Source organism: Patagioenas fasciata, chromosome 2 (genome assembly GCF_037038585.1).
Source record: "Patagioenas fasciata isolate bPatFas1 chromosome 2, bPatFas1.hap1, whole genome shotgun sequence".
Taxonomy (NCBI): domain Eukaryota; kingdom Metazoa; phylum Chordata; class Aves; order Columbiformes; family Columbidae; genus Patagioenas; species Patagioenas fasciata.
Genome location: NC_092521.1, coordinates 35,979,418 through 35,995,706, shown reverse-complemented (window position 1 = coordinate 35,995,706; position 16,289 = coordinate 35,979,418). Strand labels below are relative to the sequence as shown.

General features: G+C 39.1%; 1 protein-coding gene across 6 annotated transcripts in view; it reads right to left on the bottom strand.

Moving 5' to 3' along the window:
- The window catches only part of NCOA2 (nuclear receptor coactivator 2), a 189,973-nt gene that overhangs the window by 16,937 nt on the left and 156,747 nt on the right, over positions 1-16,289 (bottom strand). For all 6 annotated transcript variants that reach the window (XM_071804021.1, XM_071804017.1, XM_065830022.2 and 3 more), the window contains 8 exons: positions 15,060-15,270; positions 11,695-11,904; positions 9,483-9,698; positions 8,671-8,800; positions 5,488-5,653; positions 3,400-3,678; positions 1,878-1,955; positions 1,108-1,345 (listed from right to left, as the gene is read on the bottom strand). In XM_071804021.1, the coding sequence (XP_071660122.1) occupies positions 1,108-1,345; positions 1,878-1,955; positions 3,400-3,678; positions 5,488-5,653; positions 8,671-8,800; positions 9,483-9,698; positions 11,695-11,904; positions 15,060-15,270 (1,528 nt within the window). The remainder of the gene's footprint in view (positions 1-1,107; positions 1,346-1,877; positions 1,956-3,399; positions 3,679-5,487; positions 5,654-8,670; positions 8,801-9,482; positions 9,699-11,694; positions 11,905-15,059; positions 15,271-16,289) is intronic.

Genomic DNA, 16,289 nt, shown 5'->3' with positions numbered 1-16,289 from the left:
AACCAAAAAAATATCTAGATGCAAAGAAAACATAATTTAAGTTGTTATACGCCAATTGTGTGCAGAAATTTTGTTTTAAACCAAGTAATTTTGGTCTTGTTTAAGTTTATCACAAACAGCATATTCAACAGAAACAAGCCACCCCTAATGCTGGTATAAGACTTAGGTGGTATGAAATATATTGCTATATTCACTGTCTGCATGACTTCTTACTGATGTGAAGGATAACAGATCAATAAGAGTAGATAGCAAATTTTGAATTAGATGGACATAATCTGTCATATCAGCAGAACCGCACATTACATGTTATTTAATATGATCGTAATATACAATACTTATAAAGAAGCTGTATTACAAAAACTGCATGGAGGTAACTGCACCATGTATCCCCAGAACAAAGCAGTATACAGTTTCGTAAAATACATTAAAAATTAGCTATAATATTACACATATGTTTAAGGACAGGGAAGGAAATACCTAATCTGAAATGAATTTGTAATATTTGAACTCAATAGTTAGTTGCTAATTTCACATTATAATGCACACAGGAAGAATCACCTTTTTGGGGAAAGAATCTACCTGATACTTACAACAATATCTCATTACCAAAATGCAAAAAGTCCCCACCAATATAAAAATAATTTTAAAGGACTATGTACAGCTTTTCTTCTGATGAAGCTTCTTGTCACCTTATGCCATTGACTAGCATCAATATATATCTTTTTCTTCACTGGCACTCTTTACTATATATATTGGTTTGCTGAGTGTAGTCAAAATTCAGAGTCCCTCAAGTCAATACATACACATATATATGTTTCTGTGTGCATACATATTTGTACGTGTTTACATGTATAGATACATGCAAACACACACATCACATCACACTTCTGCTCAAAAAAACCAGAGCCGTGCTCAGAGAATACACCGTACTAGTGCCAGGAAAGTGGAAGGTACCATGTTGCCAATGGGCCTGAAGCTCCATGTTTCCCATTGTTCCCAGGGAGGTAAGCAAGGGGCTGTGGGAGAGGGGACTGGACCCAGCACAGGGGAGGATACTGGGGAGTTAGGATTGCCAGAACACACTGGAAGGGTGGATGGAACCAGTACCGTAGTTTGGAGGAAACGGAAACTGCTGTGCGTTCGCTTGCGGGATCCGTGGATTGCTCATGGTTGCTGGAATGCCACCAGCAGCCACCATGCTGGGGGTCATGTTCAAGCCCTGTCCTCGCATCATCAGCGTGCGCTGCTGCACCTGCTGCTGCTGTTGCTGCATCTGTCGCTGCCGCAGGTGCTGGCTCAGGATCTCCCGCTGTCGCTGCGCCAGCATCTGCGCGTTGATAGGGCCCTGCAGGGAGAACCACCGCCACATATCAACAACCTCTTCTAAGGCAACCTGACCAGTGGAGGCATCTTCACCGGGGCAATCAGGAAGATTCTAGCTCTTTTCTTCCCCCCAACACACAATTAACAATAATATTAAACAGAAGAAAATAATCTAATTAATGCTTCTGCTGGGAAAGACTTCCAACAGTGCAAGAGTCAGTAACCGAAATAATAGCAGTGTTTAATGTTGCAGTGATTTGTAACGGCAAATAGAGCAGCTCATTAAAAAAATGCATCTTTCGGAAATGAGAAGCTTGGTTAAAAATGCAGTTACATCATATCTCTGGTAAACAACCATCCACCACATGTAAATATAGGAAAGACTCAGGAATAAAACAGTAAAATACTTCTTAACATACAGACTGCCTTATCTGTATTCAAGCTTTAAGAACATAATGTATGTATTTACCACATAGCATTACTACTGTATTTAACTGGAGGGAGAAACAAAAAAACAGAATTTTTTTTTTTTTTAAAAGTACTGTTTTGCTCACCTGTGTTGGCACTCCAGGTCTCAAAGACAGATTCATATTGGAGACACTGCTGATCTGATTTATCAGTGGCTGCCGATTCTAAAGGAAAAAAAACCAACAACCCAACACCAAAACACAAAAGTGTTAGGAAGGAAAAACAGAAAAGGGTAATTCTATATATACAGAGTTATATATTAATACATCTACTTCCTGATCACATGGTTTGAGGACCTAGTTTTACATATTCAATCAGGGACCAGTTTTTCTGCTCAAGTCCTATTATCATTCGTAGAATCCTGTTTCTTAAGGAGATAATATACCATAAAATAATAACACAGGCATTAACCTTTTTATCAAATATGCTGCCCTATAGTCCCTGTTCTTTTTGAGTTTGGGACTAGACTGCTGATGTTTCCTCTGCATTAGACCCTAGCCCTATGTTTGAAGACAGAAATGATCCTAGAATCATAGAACAGTTTCAGTTGGAATGGACCTTTCAAGGACATCTAGTCCAACCCCCCTGCAATGGGCAGGGATGTCTTCAACTAGATGAGATTGCTCAGAGCCCCATCCAGCCTGGCCTTGAATGTCTCCAGGGATGGGGAATCTAACACCTCTCTGGGCAACCTGTGTTAGTGTTAAGGTATCACAACTTCAAAGTAGAAGCTCTTGGTTCCCAATCCCATGATGTTTCCTCCTCCACTAGAAAAGCATTAGTATCTTATTTATAGTACCATGAACCTATATATTTAAAAATGAATAAAACCCAACAAATTAAAATGATCCTCAAAAGTAGACCTAGGCCAAGGGAAATGAAAGGATGTAGGTAACAAGCAGGAGAAGACTTCAGGGAGACCTTATTGCAGCCTTTCAGTACTTAAAAGGGGCTTATAATAAAGATCAGGACAGGCTTTAGCAGGGCCTGCTGCAACAGGACAAAGGGTAATGGTTTTAAACTAAAAGAGTGGAGTTCAGGCCAGACATGAGGAAGAATTCTTTTACAATGAGGGTGATTAAACACTGGCACAGGTTGCTCAGAGAGGTGGTAGATGCCCCATCCCTGGAGACGTTCAAGGCCAGGCTGGACAGGGCTCTGAGCAACCTGATCTAGTTGAAGATGTCCCTGCTTGTTGCAGGGGGGGTTGGACTAGATGACCTTTGGAGGTCCCTTCTAGCCCAAACTTCTCTATGATTCTACAAAACCATTTAGACTGCTGTAAGGGTCAAGATATTATAAACAGAAAAAGACTTATATAACAAAAAGGACCACTGCAGCCTTGCTCAAAGAAGTATTGCCTAGGCTTAATGTATTGCCTAGGCTTAAATACCAGGCACACTCTTGCACAGTATTATAGAAAGAATCGTACAAAGATGCCAGAAAAAAAATCGAAGAGAACGCACAAGTTGCTGTCTCGGCAACACTCGCTGCTGTTAGTGTTTCTGGTTTAAAAATGGAATCAGACTATGACAAAGCACAGTACACGATTAAGACTGGGTCCACTTGGAGCAAGCTGGCAGTCAGTGGGCGCCGCTGAGGCTGTACCTGCTGTGCCTGGAGCCTGTGCTGCAGCTGGAGCCGCAGCTGGTTGGGCTGGTTTTGGACAATGCCGGTGGGGCGCAGGCCGGGCCGGGGCTGCATGCGCAGGGCCGCGTAGCCCGGGCGCTGCCCCAGTGGGTGGAAGTTGGGGTCCTGCATGGGCGCGTAGTTGCCCTGCGCCATCTGAGCCTGCGCCGCGTACTGCTGCGAGAAAACCGGAGCCTTCTGCTCCATCAGGATGCTCGAGTCCTGGTTGGAGAAGGTCTCTGGGTCGACAGCTTGGCTCTGCGGAGAGATGTGAAACAACAGTTGACAGGATGCGGCTTTTCACAGGATTATACAAGACTAGTACAGCCACCCTGCAAAACCATTCTTCTAAGATGTGAACATTTTTCAAAAGAAAATGACATAAATTTACTTAATTACATACAAAACTGAAAAAAAAAAGGTGTATTCTGAGGGTAAAAACGATCATCAAGACAAATTCCTCCTTTCCTTTTTCCTCTTCTCTCCTCTCTCCTTCTCCCCCTTTTTCAAGATCCACAATCTTTGTCATGTTCTTAACATAGCCACTGTATCATTCTGCTAACGAATAAAAACTTGAAATGAGAAATGCTACATGAAAGTCTGTAAATGAAGTGATGCCAGCATATTTTTGCCATTGAATCCGAGATAAATTCAATGATGTTACAAATGAATAAGGATAAGAAAGTAGATTTTTGTCAGTATCTTTGAACAAAATAATGACTGCAAATAAAGTTGTCTGAAACTATTACAGAAGCTAACGTGAACAGAGTGTCTAATTCTTTCAGGACACTTTCACAGAAACCGATTATCCATTAGCATAAAAAAGCTAACACAATTCTAAACTCCATTCTAAATACTCCTCCAGTATTTGCTCTAGCCAGAATAATTTTATAGCTTATTCCACACTGACCTTGGAAATCAAGTTAATCTAAATTTCAGTGCCCTCATGAAAAAAAGATTTTAGGCTCCTATAAAATGTTTGATGGCTATTTTAAAGCATGTTCTAAAATGCAATAAATAGTTCTCTTATTTGCAAAGTTCTTTAACTGTTTCCACTGAGATATGAATTAAATAGAAAGGTATTTATCACTTTGTCTGAAATAAAACATTATGCATTTTTTTTTGGTGGTGGCATCCCAGAAGTTGTGTCATATTGCATGAAAGTTTCACACTGTGAAATTGAAGTCCACCAATAAATTCTGTCTCCGGATTAACACCTCACTGAGTTCTGTGTTGTACCAAATAGGCCTGGAGATAGTTTTTTCATGTCCAAAGCAGGATTTCATTGGTCCTATTTTATATTTAAAATGCAGAGCTAGTTGAGAAGTTATGCTCAGGACACCGGTAAGTGCTGGGAAATGCAATATGGATTCTAGGCTTGTCTGAGAATACTAAATCATTATAGAGACACGGATAACTGTTTTCGGAAATGAAATTTTGATGCCAGAAATATCAAGCATTAACTTCCATCCCCTCATTTTTTTTTTTTAAGCACACTTGGTGCTTGGAATGAAATCAGCTGTTTCAGGTGAAACTTGTCCCTTGGCACACATTGACCAACTAAGAGAAAAACTATGGGTGAAATTACACGTTACAGGTTTGCTCATGCAAAAGCTTGTTGCCCCCATCCCACAAAGGTCTTGATCTGGCTCCTCTATTCTAGGTCTTCATATTCTTTTACTCTTTTTTTCCTATAACCTGTTGCTGGCTGTGATCTTTCTTTTCTCCCATACAGCTGTTCCTCTGACCACCAGATAAACAGAGGCTTGTTCATTTCTTAGTTTAGCTCAGGTTAGTTACATAAAATGAAGTGTCTCAGTACAGGTCAGAAAAAGGAGAGTTAAGTGAGGGTGGCAGGGGAGAGGGAGGAAGATTAAACCTGGGGCTGACAGAAAGTTTTCTGGTGACACCGAGCCGTTAGATGGACTCCCACCAAAACAAGCAATTCCATCCTAGCTTGCAAGAATTGTTTTATAATCCCCTTCTTCAACACACATTTCACCTCCACCTTGACAACGTATCCTTTAAATGCAGCAATCAAAACACACAATGCAATGTCCAGAATACCTGGCTAACTAGTTCTGGTATTCCCAAAGCTCTGTCGATTTCTTCTAAACCATCAAAATTCCTTAATGCCATGTAAAGCTGATCCAGGAGAGCACCCTCATCACTTGGTGACTCTGCTGAAGGATGATTACACAAGAGATCGTCTGGTGAGCTGCCAAACGGTTGCCTGTGAAAACAAGAACACAGCGTTGGTAAACAGCTGCTGAAAAACAAGAAATAATATCAGAGGATTAGCATTCAAATTGAACAGGCAAGAGGAGACAGAAATTATTTTGATCGCTGCCAATTTGGTTTAGAAAATTATTCTGGATGAAAGTTACACTACTCAAAGAAAACTAATGAGCATGATTAATGCCTGTTAATATCTTACAAGTGACGTGTATCCAGGAAGTAGGCAAGCACACCAAAGGTACACTTGTATGCTGGTTTCTTACTACAGGGTTAACAGAGGAGCAGCGAATTCAGTATAGAATACAGTCACTAAACACAGAAGACTAAATATTTTTTAACCAATTGCAACTTTGAATTTTAGATGATAGACTGAGTATACTATCACAAGTAGAAAAAGAACTGATTTCCACAGACACTCCTCTTAACTGGTTTTCTATCAAAGTGAGTCGAGAAGGTCACACAGGGGTCCGAGGACTGTCTGAGCTTGCACAAACCAAACATCTGGAAGAGCTCACCAGAAGTATGAGGGAGCAGGAAGAAAAGGACATTTGCCTTTTTGTTTGCAGCAAAACACTGCATCAGCTCAGCCCATCTTATGGAATTGCACACTTGGGTACCAGTTTATGCACTTGGTTATGTGCCTCAGAAGGGTGTCAGCAAGAATTTGGATACTGTCAGGCAGAGCGTTCTGGCTCTATAAATCCTGTGTACCGCACCCCTGAATTTGTATGCAAAACATGCTTACAGTTGCAAAGGCAGAATAAAGGTTTATTCCAAACCCAAAGGACAAAACTTACTGAGAAACAAACTAAATCTGAAATGACACCTTTTCTGAAGCCAAACAACAGATTTTTGTTTTGCAGAGTCCACACGCGAGCCCTACTTCACACACAATGCTACATTACAATAGAAAATCAAAAGAGCATTCTGCAAGGGCAGCTACAATATGCGTATCATGGCCGAATCTCATCCCAGATAATTACTCAGAGACAACAAAAGCTGTCACACATGAAGGGAGGAAACAGCACTACATGTGAACCCTTTTTACATGTCTGTTTGGAAAAACAAAGAAACATGTTTGTGTAGTTAGTTTCCATAATGAGATATATGGTTGCCATGGAAGTCTAATCTCTATGTCAAAGCAAAGCAGAAGGAAAGAGCCGCATTGTCAGGTGATACACAGGAAAAATCTAAGGATGGTGAGCAGGAAAACTAACAAATACATATTCTTTTTAATTAGATCCTGGATTGTGAAAATAAATATAAGTACACATATGATGCCCCTTTAAAATATCGCAAAGTATTAATCAATCTCGCATATACAGAAGTCTCTAGAACTCTCACAGACGGAATTATAAATCAGTAAAAGGGAAGAGCAAAATTAAAAAAAAAATCCTTTGAACCAAATAGCTTTCAAACATCAAAGATGACTTATAAGAATGGATCTATGATTTGGAAAAATTCCAAAAAACCTCCCTCAAATTGTAAATGGGTATGAATACATAAAAAAATAAAAATTTTAAAATATTCATCAAGTTCTTTATGTTTAACAATGACAATTACTTTTCCTGTGTTTGTGGTTTTTTGTGTGTTTTCATTGTTGTTGGTTTGAGGTTTCCCCTATTTCTTCTACGTACTGCAATGAAAATGTTTAATTTTTCTCTAAAAGAATTACTGACCATTTAACTTTTATGAAATTCAATATTCATGATAATAATCAGATTATAAAAATACAAATCCCAGGGACTAAATGACAGGATCAAACAATTCATAATCTCAGATTGGGTGTAAATGATCAAAATATGATTACTTTCAGACTCATTGCAATGGGAATTTTTTTTCACCATCTTCAGCTACAAGGAAATTATAAGAAATGCTAAGGGAACAGAATGGAAGAATTCTCTGCCTGGATTGCTGACCAAACATAGTCCTGTATTTTATTTTACAGAGCTATTTTTAAAGTGAATAATTAAGTTATGCAACCATTGCTTCTGGTGTATGGACACGGGGACAATTAGCACCAGGAAATTTTGAAAAGCTTGAAAAAGTTAGAAGAGTAACAGAGAAATTTACACACTTAAATTTACTGATAATAGTTTCAGACAACCTTTGATAATGAGAATTAAAAGAATGCAGTCGGAAGATAAACCTTTCTTCAAATACACTTTTTTTCCAACTGCTTTCTCTTCATTTTCTTTTTAATGGTCCTCTCATTTACTACTGAAAAATTTCCCAACTTAGGCTATTCAAAATATTTCAAATTTTCTCCTTCATCTGTCCATTTTATATCACTGACACAGCCCATACACATAACAATTTCTCTAATTTAAGCTGAAAACTTTTTGAAAAAGATTTGGCTCTTTTTTAAGTGAAGCTGCTTTTCATAGTTATGGCATTATTTAAATGTCTTAATAACGAGTAAAGTTAATACATTACACATCAGTTAATAAGTTGTGATCAGACTGTGGTTCTGGTTACTTGAGAGGGAGATAACTTTAGGGAAGAGACAGGCTTCCTTCCACTTCACCATTCCTTCCTTGACTTTAGAATTTAGGTCAATTAAAACATCCCCCGAAAACGAGAAGTTAACTGTGTCCTGCACTACTTAAAACACTACCTCGCTGCACAAAAAGACAGCTATGTTATAACTACAACGGCCCTGGTGTTTTTCCACACTTCATGTTAAGTATAGTTATTAATAATAAGAACAGCAAAACCAGACAGAATCATGCCCACATTGATGTTCGAGAGGCAAAACTAGTGCAAATACCTGAAGCACTGGCAGCACTCACAGTAATACCGAGCTTCCAATACTTCCAACACATTAAACGGCAAAGAGAGCATTTAGAAGTAGTACTGGAACATGTACACATTTACTGAATATAAAACACTACAAGAATTAAATTGATGTACCTTTGGTGAATATTTTATGTAGAACTTTTTTTCTGTGAGGTGTTATAAAATATAGGCCTGTAAAATCTCTCCATGTTTTGATGTGACATTAAGACTCACCTGTTCTGATTACCAAAAGTTGTCTGATCTATAGGCAAGATGCTGTCTGGCCATGGTGCAGTCTGATTTGGAGGTGCCTGTTGTTGGCTGTACTGTGGTCCTCCTATGTTCATCTCCAGTTCGGATGGCCCTAATCAAGGAAAAATAACCATGTAACTTTTGGGAAAAGAATCTGCTTTCATGTTAATTCTTTCCACTGAATTATCTATGTTGCAGTAAAAGCAAACAAAAACATTGTCTTCAGTAACATTACACTTAAAAGTCTAGTTTTTTTTTTGTTAAGAAATTGCTATTAAAATTTGAGAAAATAACATGAGAACTCTGGGAGGGGTTCAAAATCATAAAATAGCAGATATGGCAGAGATGTAAAAATTAGTAAGATAGCATAAGAAAAAGGCAGTATATAGAGTCAATATCACAAGGTACTTACTTTAACAGTGACCAAACCCAACGATTGTGTTGCCAGCATTCCCTTTTAAAGAACCCTGCAGTTTTTAATGAGCAAGAGCAACTCCATACTCTCTTTGGTCGTGTCACTGTGGAGCTACAGAGTAGCAGGAATTGTTCATATCAATACATGCATTATTTATAAAAGTTATAAAAGTTAGTTATAAAAGTCAGTGTATTACACACCTTCCTTCCCACTTCCACAGGAAACTTTCACTGTGGAATATAGTTCTCATCAAATCTCTAATTGAAGCGATTCTTTTATTTGTTTGTTTGCTTTCTGCTTAATTTTTTTTTCTTTCTGCTTCATCTTTGACAATCCAGCATATGCCAAAAGGCACAACTCCATACTTGTCAGGACTTACCCATATTCATGACCTGAGATGGAAGCATCTGCCTGGGGCCAGGCTGGTTGCTGGGTCTCAAGGGGATGCTGGCCGTGGGGTTGCGGATCATGCCCGCTTGCACCGGCCTGTTCATGGCAGTCGCAGTGGGTGCGCAGGTCACCCTCACAGCAGGAGCCTGGCTTCCCCAGTCTCCAGATGTCATGGCAGGTCGAGGGGCATTGCCACCCATCATTCCTGCACAAAAAAGCAAACAGACTCAGGCACTGGCACATGATTCAGAACAGCTTTAGCATCACAACTGCCTGATGAGCTGCATTTTTAGCAACGAAAATGTAGCAGTTTCACTCGAAGTACATTGTGCCACAGCTGCCCGTCCAGATGTGCAAAGCTACAGAACGATGCCTTACACTGCTTAGTCAAGGGACTGGAGATTATTATACATTTAACATGAGGAAGATCCTTTTATCATTTCCGAAACGCTGTTCAGAGTAAGTGTTCCCACATGCAGTCTGCAACAGGTGCCGCGGGTGTGTGGATAGTCCTGACTTCCTTCCTCAGGAAATGAATCACGTTTGCTGATGTGTGTGTCAGTGCTTTACTTTCCAAGTGCTAAGTCAGAATGAAGACTTGAGTAACAACACATTATTGCTACACACACTTACAAATTAGAAGGACTGAATTCAAATTCACAATCTGCAAACATCTTTTGGTGAGTCCTTTCATTCAGAACCTGGAGCATTCTTAGCTTCAAGGCTCACTCAGATAATTTCAAACCATTATACAGTGCAGGGAAATTACTCACAGGAACTTTCCGATAGATGGTGAAGTTCATTACCGTTATTTTAGGGGAAGTCCTCCTACACCTACTGTAAACAACTGATGCAGTTTATTTACACTTGGAATATATAGAGTACTACACTCTTACAGACACCAAAAAACCCCAACCAACCCCCAACACAAAACCCCTGATGTACATTCAGAGTATTTATACATTTCCATTTTATACAGTCAAGAGAGCAGACAAAACACTGATTTCACATTGGACTACTGGTCTCTCTAGATGCATTTTGCAAGATACTTAAAGGAATACTAAAAGCCACACAAAAAATTATCACTCCTCAGTACAACTTTTGGTGATATATAACCAAGGAGAAAAGCCCCCTGAGGAGGGCCGTTGTCTCAGCTGCTGTACAAAATTTGCTTCAGTGTTACATCCTCAGGTTTGTTCTGTTTGTGTACATACTCTATCAGCTGAAATATGTGGTGTGTTAGAGCAAATGGCAGGAACACAGATAATACTCACTAAATTTTATACATAAGATGAATAACATCCTCTAATATGTATACAGAACATGAAAGGAACAGGACACTTGAAAGACTACAAGTTGACCTTTAAACTGCTTAAATAGGATATTTCAGTGTCTGGCAGTAAGTCTTTTTTAATACTGATGCAAACTAAATATAAAATTTTGACAGTGAATAGCTAACTGAAAGGACTTACAATACCCATTTGTTTACTCAGAGTTTTTAGCAGTTGTTGCACACTTGGACTGTCTCAGACTATGTACTAGCTGAAATAAGTCAATCAGCCAAGCTTTTCTTGTGAAAACTCCTATGGTATCTTTGCATAACAGGGAAAAATGAAGAAATCAGTGCACCTCAGATCAAGCATAATCCATGAGAAGAGGCAACACTACTGCAACATCTGATGGTTCCCAAAATGTTTTTTTTTTTTTTTTTTTTTTTTTACAGAACATGATGAAAACATCAGCATTTCTTTAATTTAAAATGAGAACTAAGGCTAATAAATAAAGGATAACTGAGGGCAAAATCAAGGTCTGTAGAGATACACATCATAAGGACAACAGTATTGCCCACAATTTTGTTTTGAAAGAACTACCTCTACAGAGAAGTGGTTCATTCATTTGCTTTTTTGAGGCAGAGAGATTGAATTTACCCAACTAGGACTCAGCTGAATCTGGAACACTGATGTGAAACAGACTCTAACTGCCAGTACAATGTGTTCATCTAGAAGTTTTCAGGTAGGTGAAAAGCAGCACATAAAGAGCAGAAACAGAAGTTCAAAATAAATATGCCAATACATAACAGCCCATGAAACACAATTATTTCCAGACTTTTTGGAAAGTACTTATAATAACCCCGACATTAAGTTACACATGCTATAGTCTGTCACTCAAGTATATTTAAAAAACATGGAAAGTCATCTTACCTGTGCTACTGTTGCCTAAGGTTCCTTGACTTCCTATCATGCCTTCATTCCTGCCCATCAGTCCTGGCTGAGGTATCACTGAATAGGGGCTGCTTGTTCTTATGGGTGGGAAAGTTCCCGCACCTGTTGGGTTCTGCAGTGTGATGTCAAGTGGTAAATTCTGGTTTGGTAATAACCTGCCCAGTTGCCCTGCTCGTGGGTTATTAAAAGCTAGACAGGAGGAGCAAAGAAAAAAAAAACAAACTTACAAGAATGGAAACTTTACTTGTTAAAAAAAAAAAAATTAGAATGAACCCAAACACACACTTTAAGCTCTGGGGCTGAGCTATTTAATGCTGCATAATTTACCCACTCCATATCTGTCTGAGAAACATCCCCTCTCGACATTTTTATGTAAATTTCAAAATGGAACATTCTGACACGAAAAGAGAGATGATATATATTTTTAAAACTTTAAATGGTGCCATTTAACTGACAGAAGAGCCACTACAGCAATATGTACCACTATGTGATGCGAATACTACCGCCAGTTAATCTTATACTTAACAGGATTGTAATTGCATGCAGATATCATCCTGAGGCAGATTGTTAGGAATTAACTCAGTTTTGAAAGTTTTTCGGCATAAGCTGTGCCCCTGAAGGAGTTACCAAAATTAAGGACAGGTTGAGTCCATATCAGATCCTGTAGCCTCATTTCTACATCTCCCTCTTAAATTATTTTTTTACATTTTTTGTCATTAATAAAAATGAATACTTCCATGATTCAGCAACAGCAAATAGGCAGTCCAGAATTAGAGCTGTGCCACCGTAATATTCTGGGAAACAGAACCATGCTTCATAGCTACTGTCACCCTTATGTAACTATTTTCTTTTGTTGGGGTGTTTTGTGCTCTTAAAATCAACCTCTACAAAGAAAACTGCAGACTGACTCAGAAAAGTGAGCTGCAGATCGTAACAGGCAAGCATCTGGCTCAGCTGGTCCCTGGGCAATGTTCCAATGCATGAAAGCATCCCCTATGTGCACAACTAGTTCTCAAATATGAATCAAGCACTGACCTTGTGCCTATGATTCCACTTCCAATCATACCAACAAAATACATACAAATAAATTAAACATTTTTGTGAAATTGTTTGCAATACTTCCTGATTGCTTCCCCTAGGAGAGGCTCTGATATAACGGTATCCTTAGAGCGACTTCTGCATTTTTGTGTTCGCCACATTATAAAGAAGTTAAAGAACTTTCTTCTTATTTTAGATCAAAGTAGTGATACTTTTGAATTTGAGAACATAGATGAGGTTTATGGAGCTTGTTAAAAAGTACAGAAACGTATTACAAAGGTCTCTGACTTTTCTTCTTATTTTATAAAATCAGACTACAGGAACTCATTGTATTTTTTGTTGTTGTTGTTGTTATTATAAATAAGTTCTTTGCCCGGTGAATTTGCTTATATGTGTGTAAGAAATACATCACATACACCTAATTCCTAACCATCAGATCAAAATTTTGTCTTGACTGTCCATTCAAACAAGCAAATAAAACTTAATTATGAGACAAAAATGACCTTGCCAAGCTTAGGGGCATTATAAAGTCTAAGGATCTAACCAAAGCCGAACTTTAGTGACAATTTCTGAACAGTTTGTCCCACAAGTTTGAAAAAATCACACAGAGGAGTAAGTTACTACATGAGTAGATTTGCCAGCACTCACGAATCCTACAAAAAGGAAAGTTGGAAATGCAGCACAAAATAGTAACACAGTTGAGATGTGATGCTGCTCAAATCACGTACTCTACTTTTGGTCAGGACAGGACTGAAGGAGGCTCCCTGTTCCCCTCACAACAAACTCTAGCAATCTGGCAAATCTAGCAGCTTTCAAGTATTTTTTTTTTTCCTGTTAAACAGATAAAAGTAATTAAAGTGTTTTCATGTAAAATCTGTAAAATGAAAGCTGTTTATTTCTTCAGAAGAAACAAAAAAACAAACCCACCAACCTCTTCCGGAATTGTATATGATTTGACATTCATTCTACATTGCTTTTCTATGAGCATATGAGAAGCAACCCAATATTTCTGTGCACCTGTTTTCTGAAAGCTTTTCTACTGAAAACAAGGCAGAAGTTCCCTAGGGGAGTCAGTCACAGACACAAGACTGAGGTGGGTAAAAAAAGCTTTAAGGGCTTTAATCTACATGGGAAACAGGATGCTCCTGTGACAGAACTGCTGCTAACCACCAAGAAACTCTCGTTTACAATCATACTGCTACTGTATTGCCAGTAGCTTTCAAAGCAGATTTAAAGTCAGGTTAACTCTGGAAAGCCAAAAGGCTGCAGTGGAAGGAACCAACAGACATTTTTTCAGAAAGAATATACTAAAGATTTCAGATGCACAGAGACTTCCTTCTGACTTATGTGCTGCTGCTGCTGCTGTTAGTATTCCCCATATTTACAAAAATGACAACAATTAAATACAAGCATCTTTCTCTGAGCAACACTGATAACAACTGGTAATTTAAGGATCTGTAGTGGTTTTAATATTAAACATTAATATTTATTATTAATAATAATATTAATTTAAACGTTTCTAAGTAATAATTTGAGTTCATTTGAAAGTGTCACACTATTATTTTAATAACATCAGAATGGCTAAAAAGATTATCTAAGCCCTATGTTTTGTTAAAAAAAACCACTAGTGTATGTTTAAGGAGTAAACAGATGCTGCCATCCTGGACAACAGGATTAAAAAATGAAGCAGTGGCTTTTTATACTATTTGTAGCTGATAAGACTCCTATCTTGCTCACTTTCCATTATTCTATGGTGGCAGACCAACATTTCAGTGCTGATTCCTAAGTTTAATTAATTAAGTTAAGCAACACTGTCAGCTAGAAGTGACTCAATTAAAAGCCACAATTTCAAATTAAACTCAAGCACTCCTCTTAATCATACGTCTTTCTATTAATCTTGTGGTTTTAGAAGAGGACTCTCCTTCATGCTTAGAAAAGCCTCTCTCACCCCTTTTACTGAAAGAGCTGCCACAAAGGACCGATCTGCATCACAACAAAATGCTCGAGCTCTCCATGCCCAAGTCTCTGCAACAGCAGTAACTCCTATAGCCACAGCAGGGGATATGCATTTTGAGGGCATCCCTTAAAACTCCTCAGAGAGTGCAGACTTGCAGGGTGCTGAGTCAGTTAAGACATAATCTCCGCATGCATTTGGAAACGGGACGACCGCAGATGGCGCTCCGTCACCACGTAAGGCCAGACCATGACCAGGGGCTGCCCGGTTCTTCCCCCGCCCACCCGGGGGTATCACCACCGCTTTGGGGGTTCGCAAGCTCGGCCAACACGCTTGCAGAAGGCGGACTCACTGCTCTGTGAAATCCTCATTGCTGGTTTCTGGGCGGCCACGGCTGAGCCGGGGCTGCTGTCACTGGTGAGCTGCATGAGGTCATTGATGATGGCTTGCTTGTCCACTGAGCCCGCTGGCGCTCCGGGGCGGCTATCCGGGAAAAGCTGCGGTAACTGGCTGTTCTGCAGGTCATCCAGAATCTCCTCCAAGTTATCCAATTCACTGCCTGGCTGCAATTAAAAAAAAAAAAGCACAAACCCACAGTACAGGTTGCTGTTCTCCTGCGGTCGGCGTCCTCATGCCGAGCCAGGCAGCCCACAACCTTTCCTGCAAGAAGCTTGATGTGGAGGAAGCTCACAAAGTTGGTGAAAGGGGACTGTGGGGCTTGTCTGCCTTTCATTTGGGGAGCCCCGTGTGGCACCAGCATCCTTTCAAAACCCCAGCACTGGAATGTATGAATCTGTGCGATTTGTATCTTGGGCCAAGGGGAGATTCTCCCTGTGCGCACTCTGGCCAGTGCAAACAGCAGGGATAATTGGGCAGGGGAAAAGATCCAACAGTGATAAAGACAGGGCTTCATGTAGGTATAACCAATATTCCTTTCAGCACAATCATATTTCTAGTCTCTTTATGACTTGATTAAAAGCATACGATGGAAAAGTTGCTTCATGGCTAAGACAATTCCCCACATGCATTTCCTTTGTTACATTCAAAACCTTAACAACGAATAACTATATAAGTTAACTGGCAAGAAACATACATTTCAATGAAGACCTAGAAATAAAAAACTGTCAGCTATTTACTAGATTTAGGCATTTATTTTGCTCACAACTTCCCAAATCAGTGAAAATAACTTCTCTACAGTAAGAAAAAAAGAGGCGAAATCTAGTTGCAATCAATTTAGCAGAGACTTACCATGAAATAAAGATGGGAAAAAATTGAGTTCATCCCATACTAACATAAATACTGACCTGCAAGTTTTTCTAAATAAACCCCACCTGATTCTCACCACTATTTTTGGTCAGTTTCTCTGTCTACAAACACTCAGAAATACATCCTTTTCTCACTGAAATCTGGAAATTAATACAAGTATATCCTCCAATCTTAAACTTTTAAATAGGTAAGACTTGGAGAGCTCTTCTGGGTAATAACTACAAACAGGCAGTCCAGTCTCAGTTACCACCAAGATGCACAAGAAACATTTCATGACAGTATTTGCAACAAAGATCTACTCAAAACCAGTGCCTTT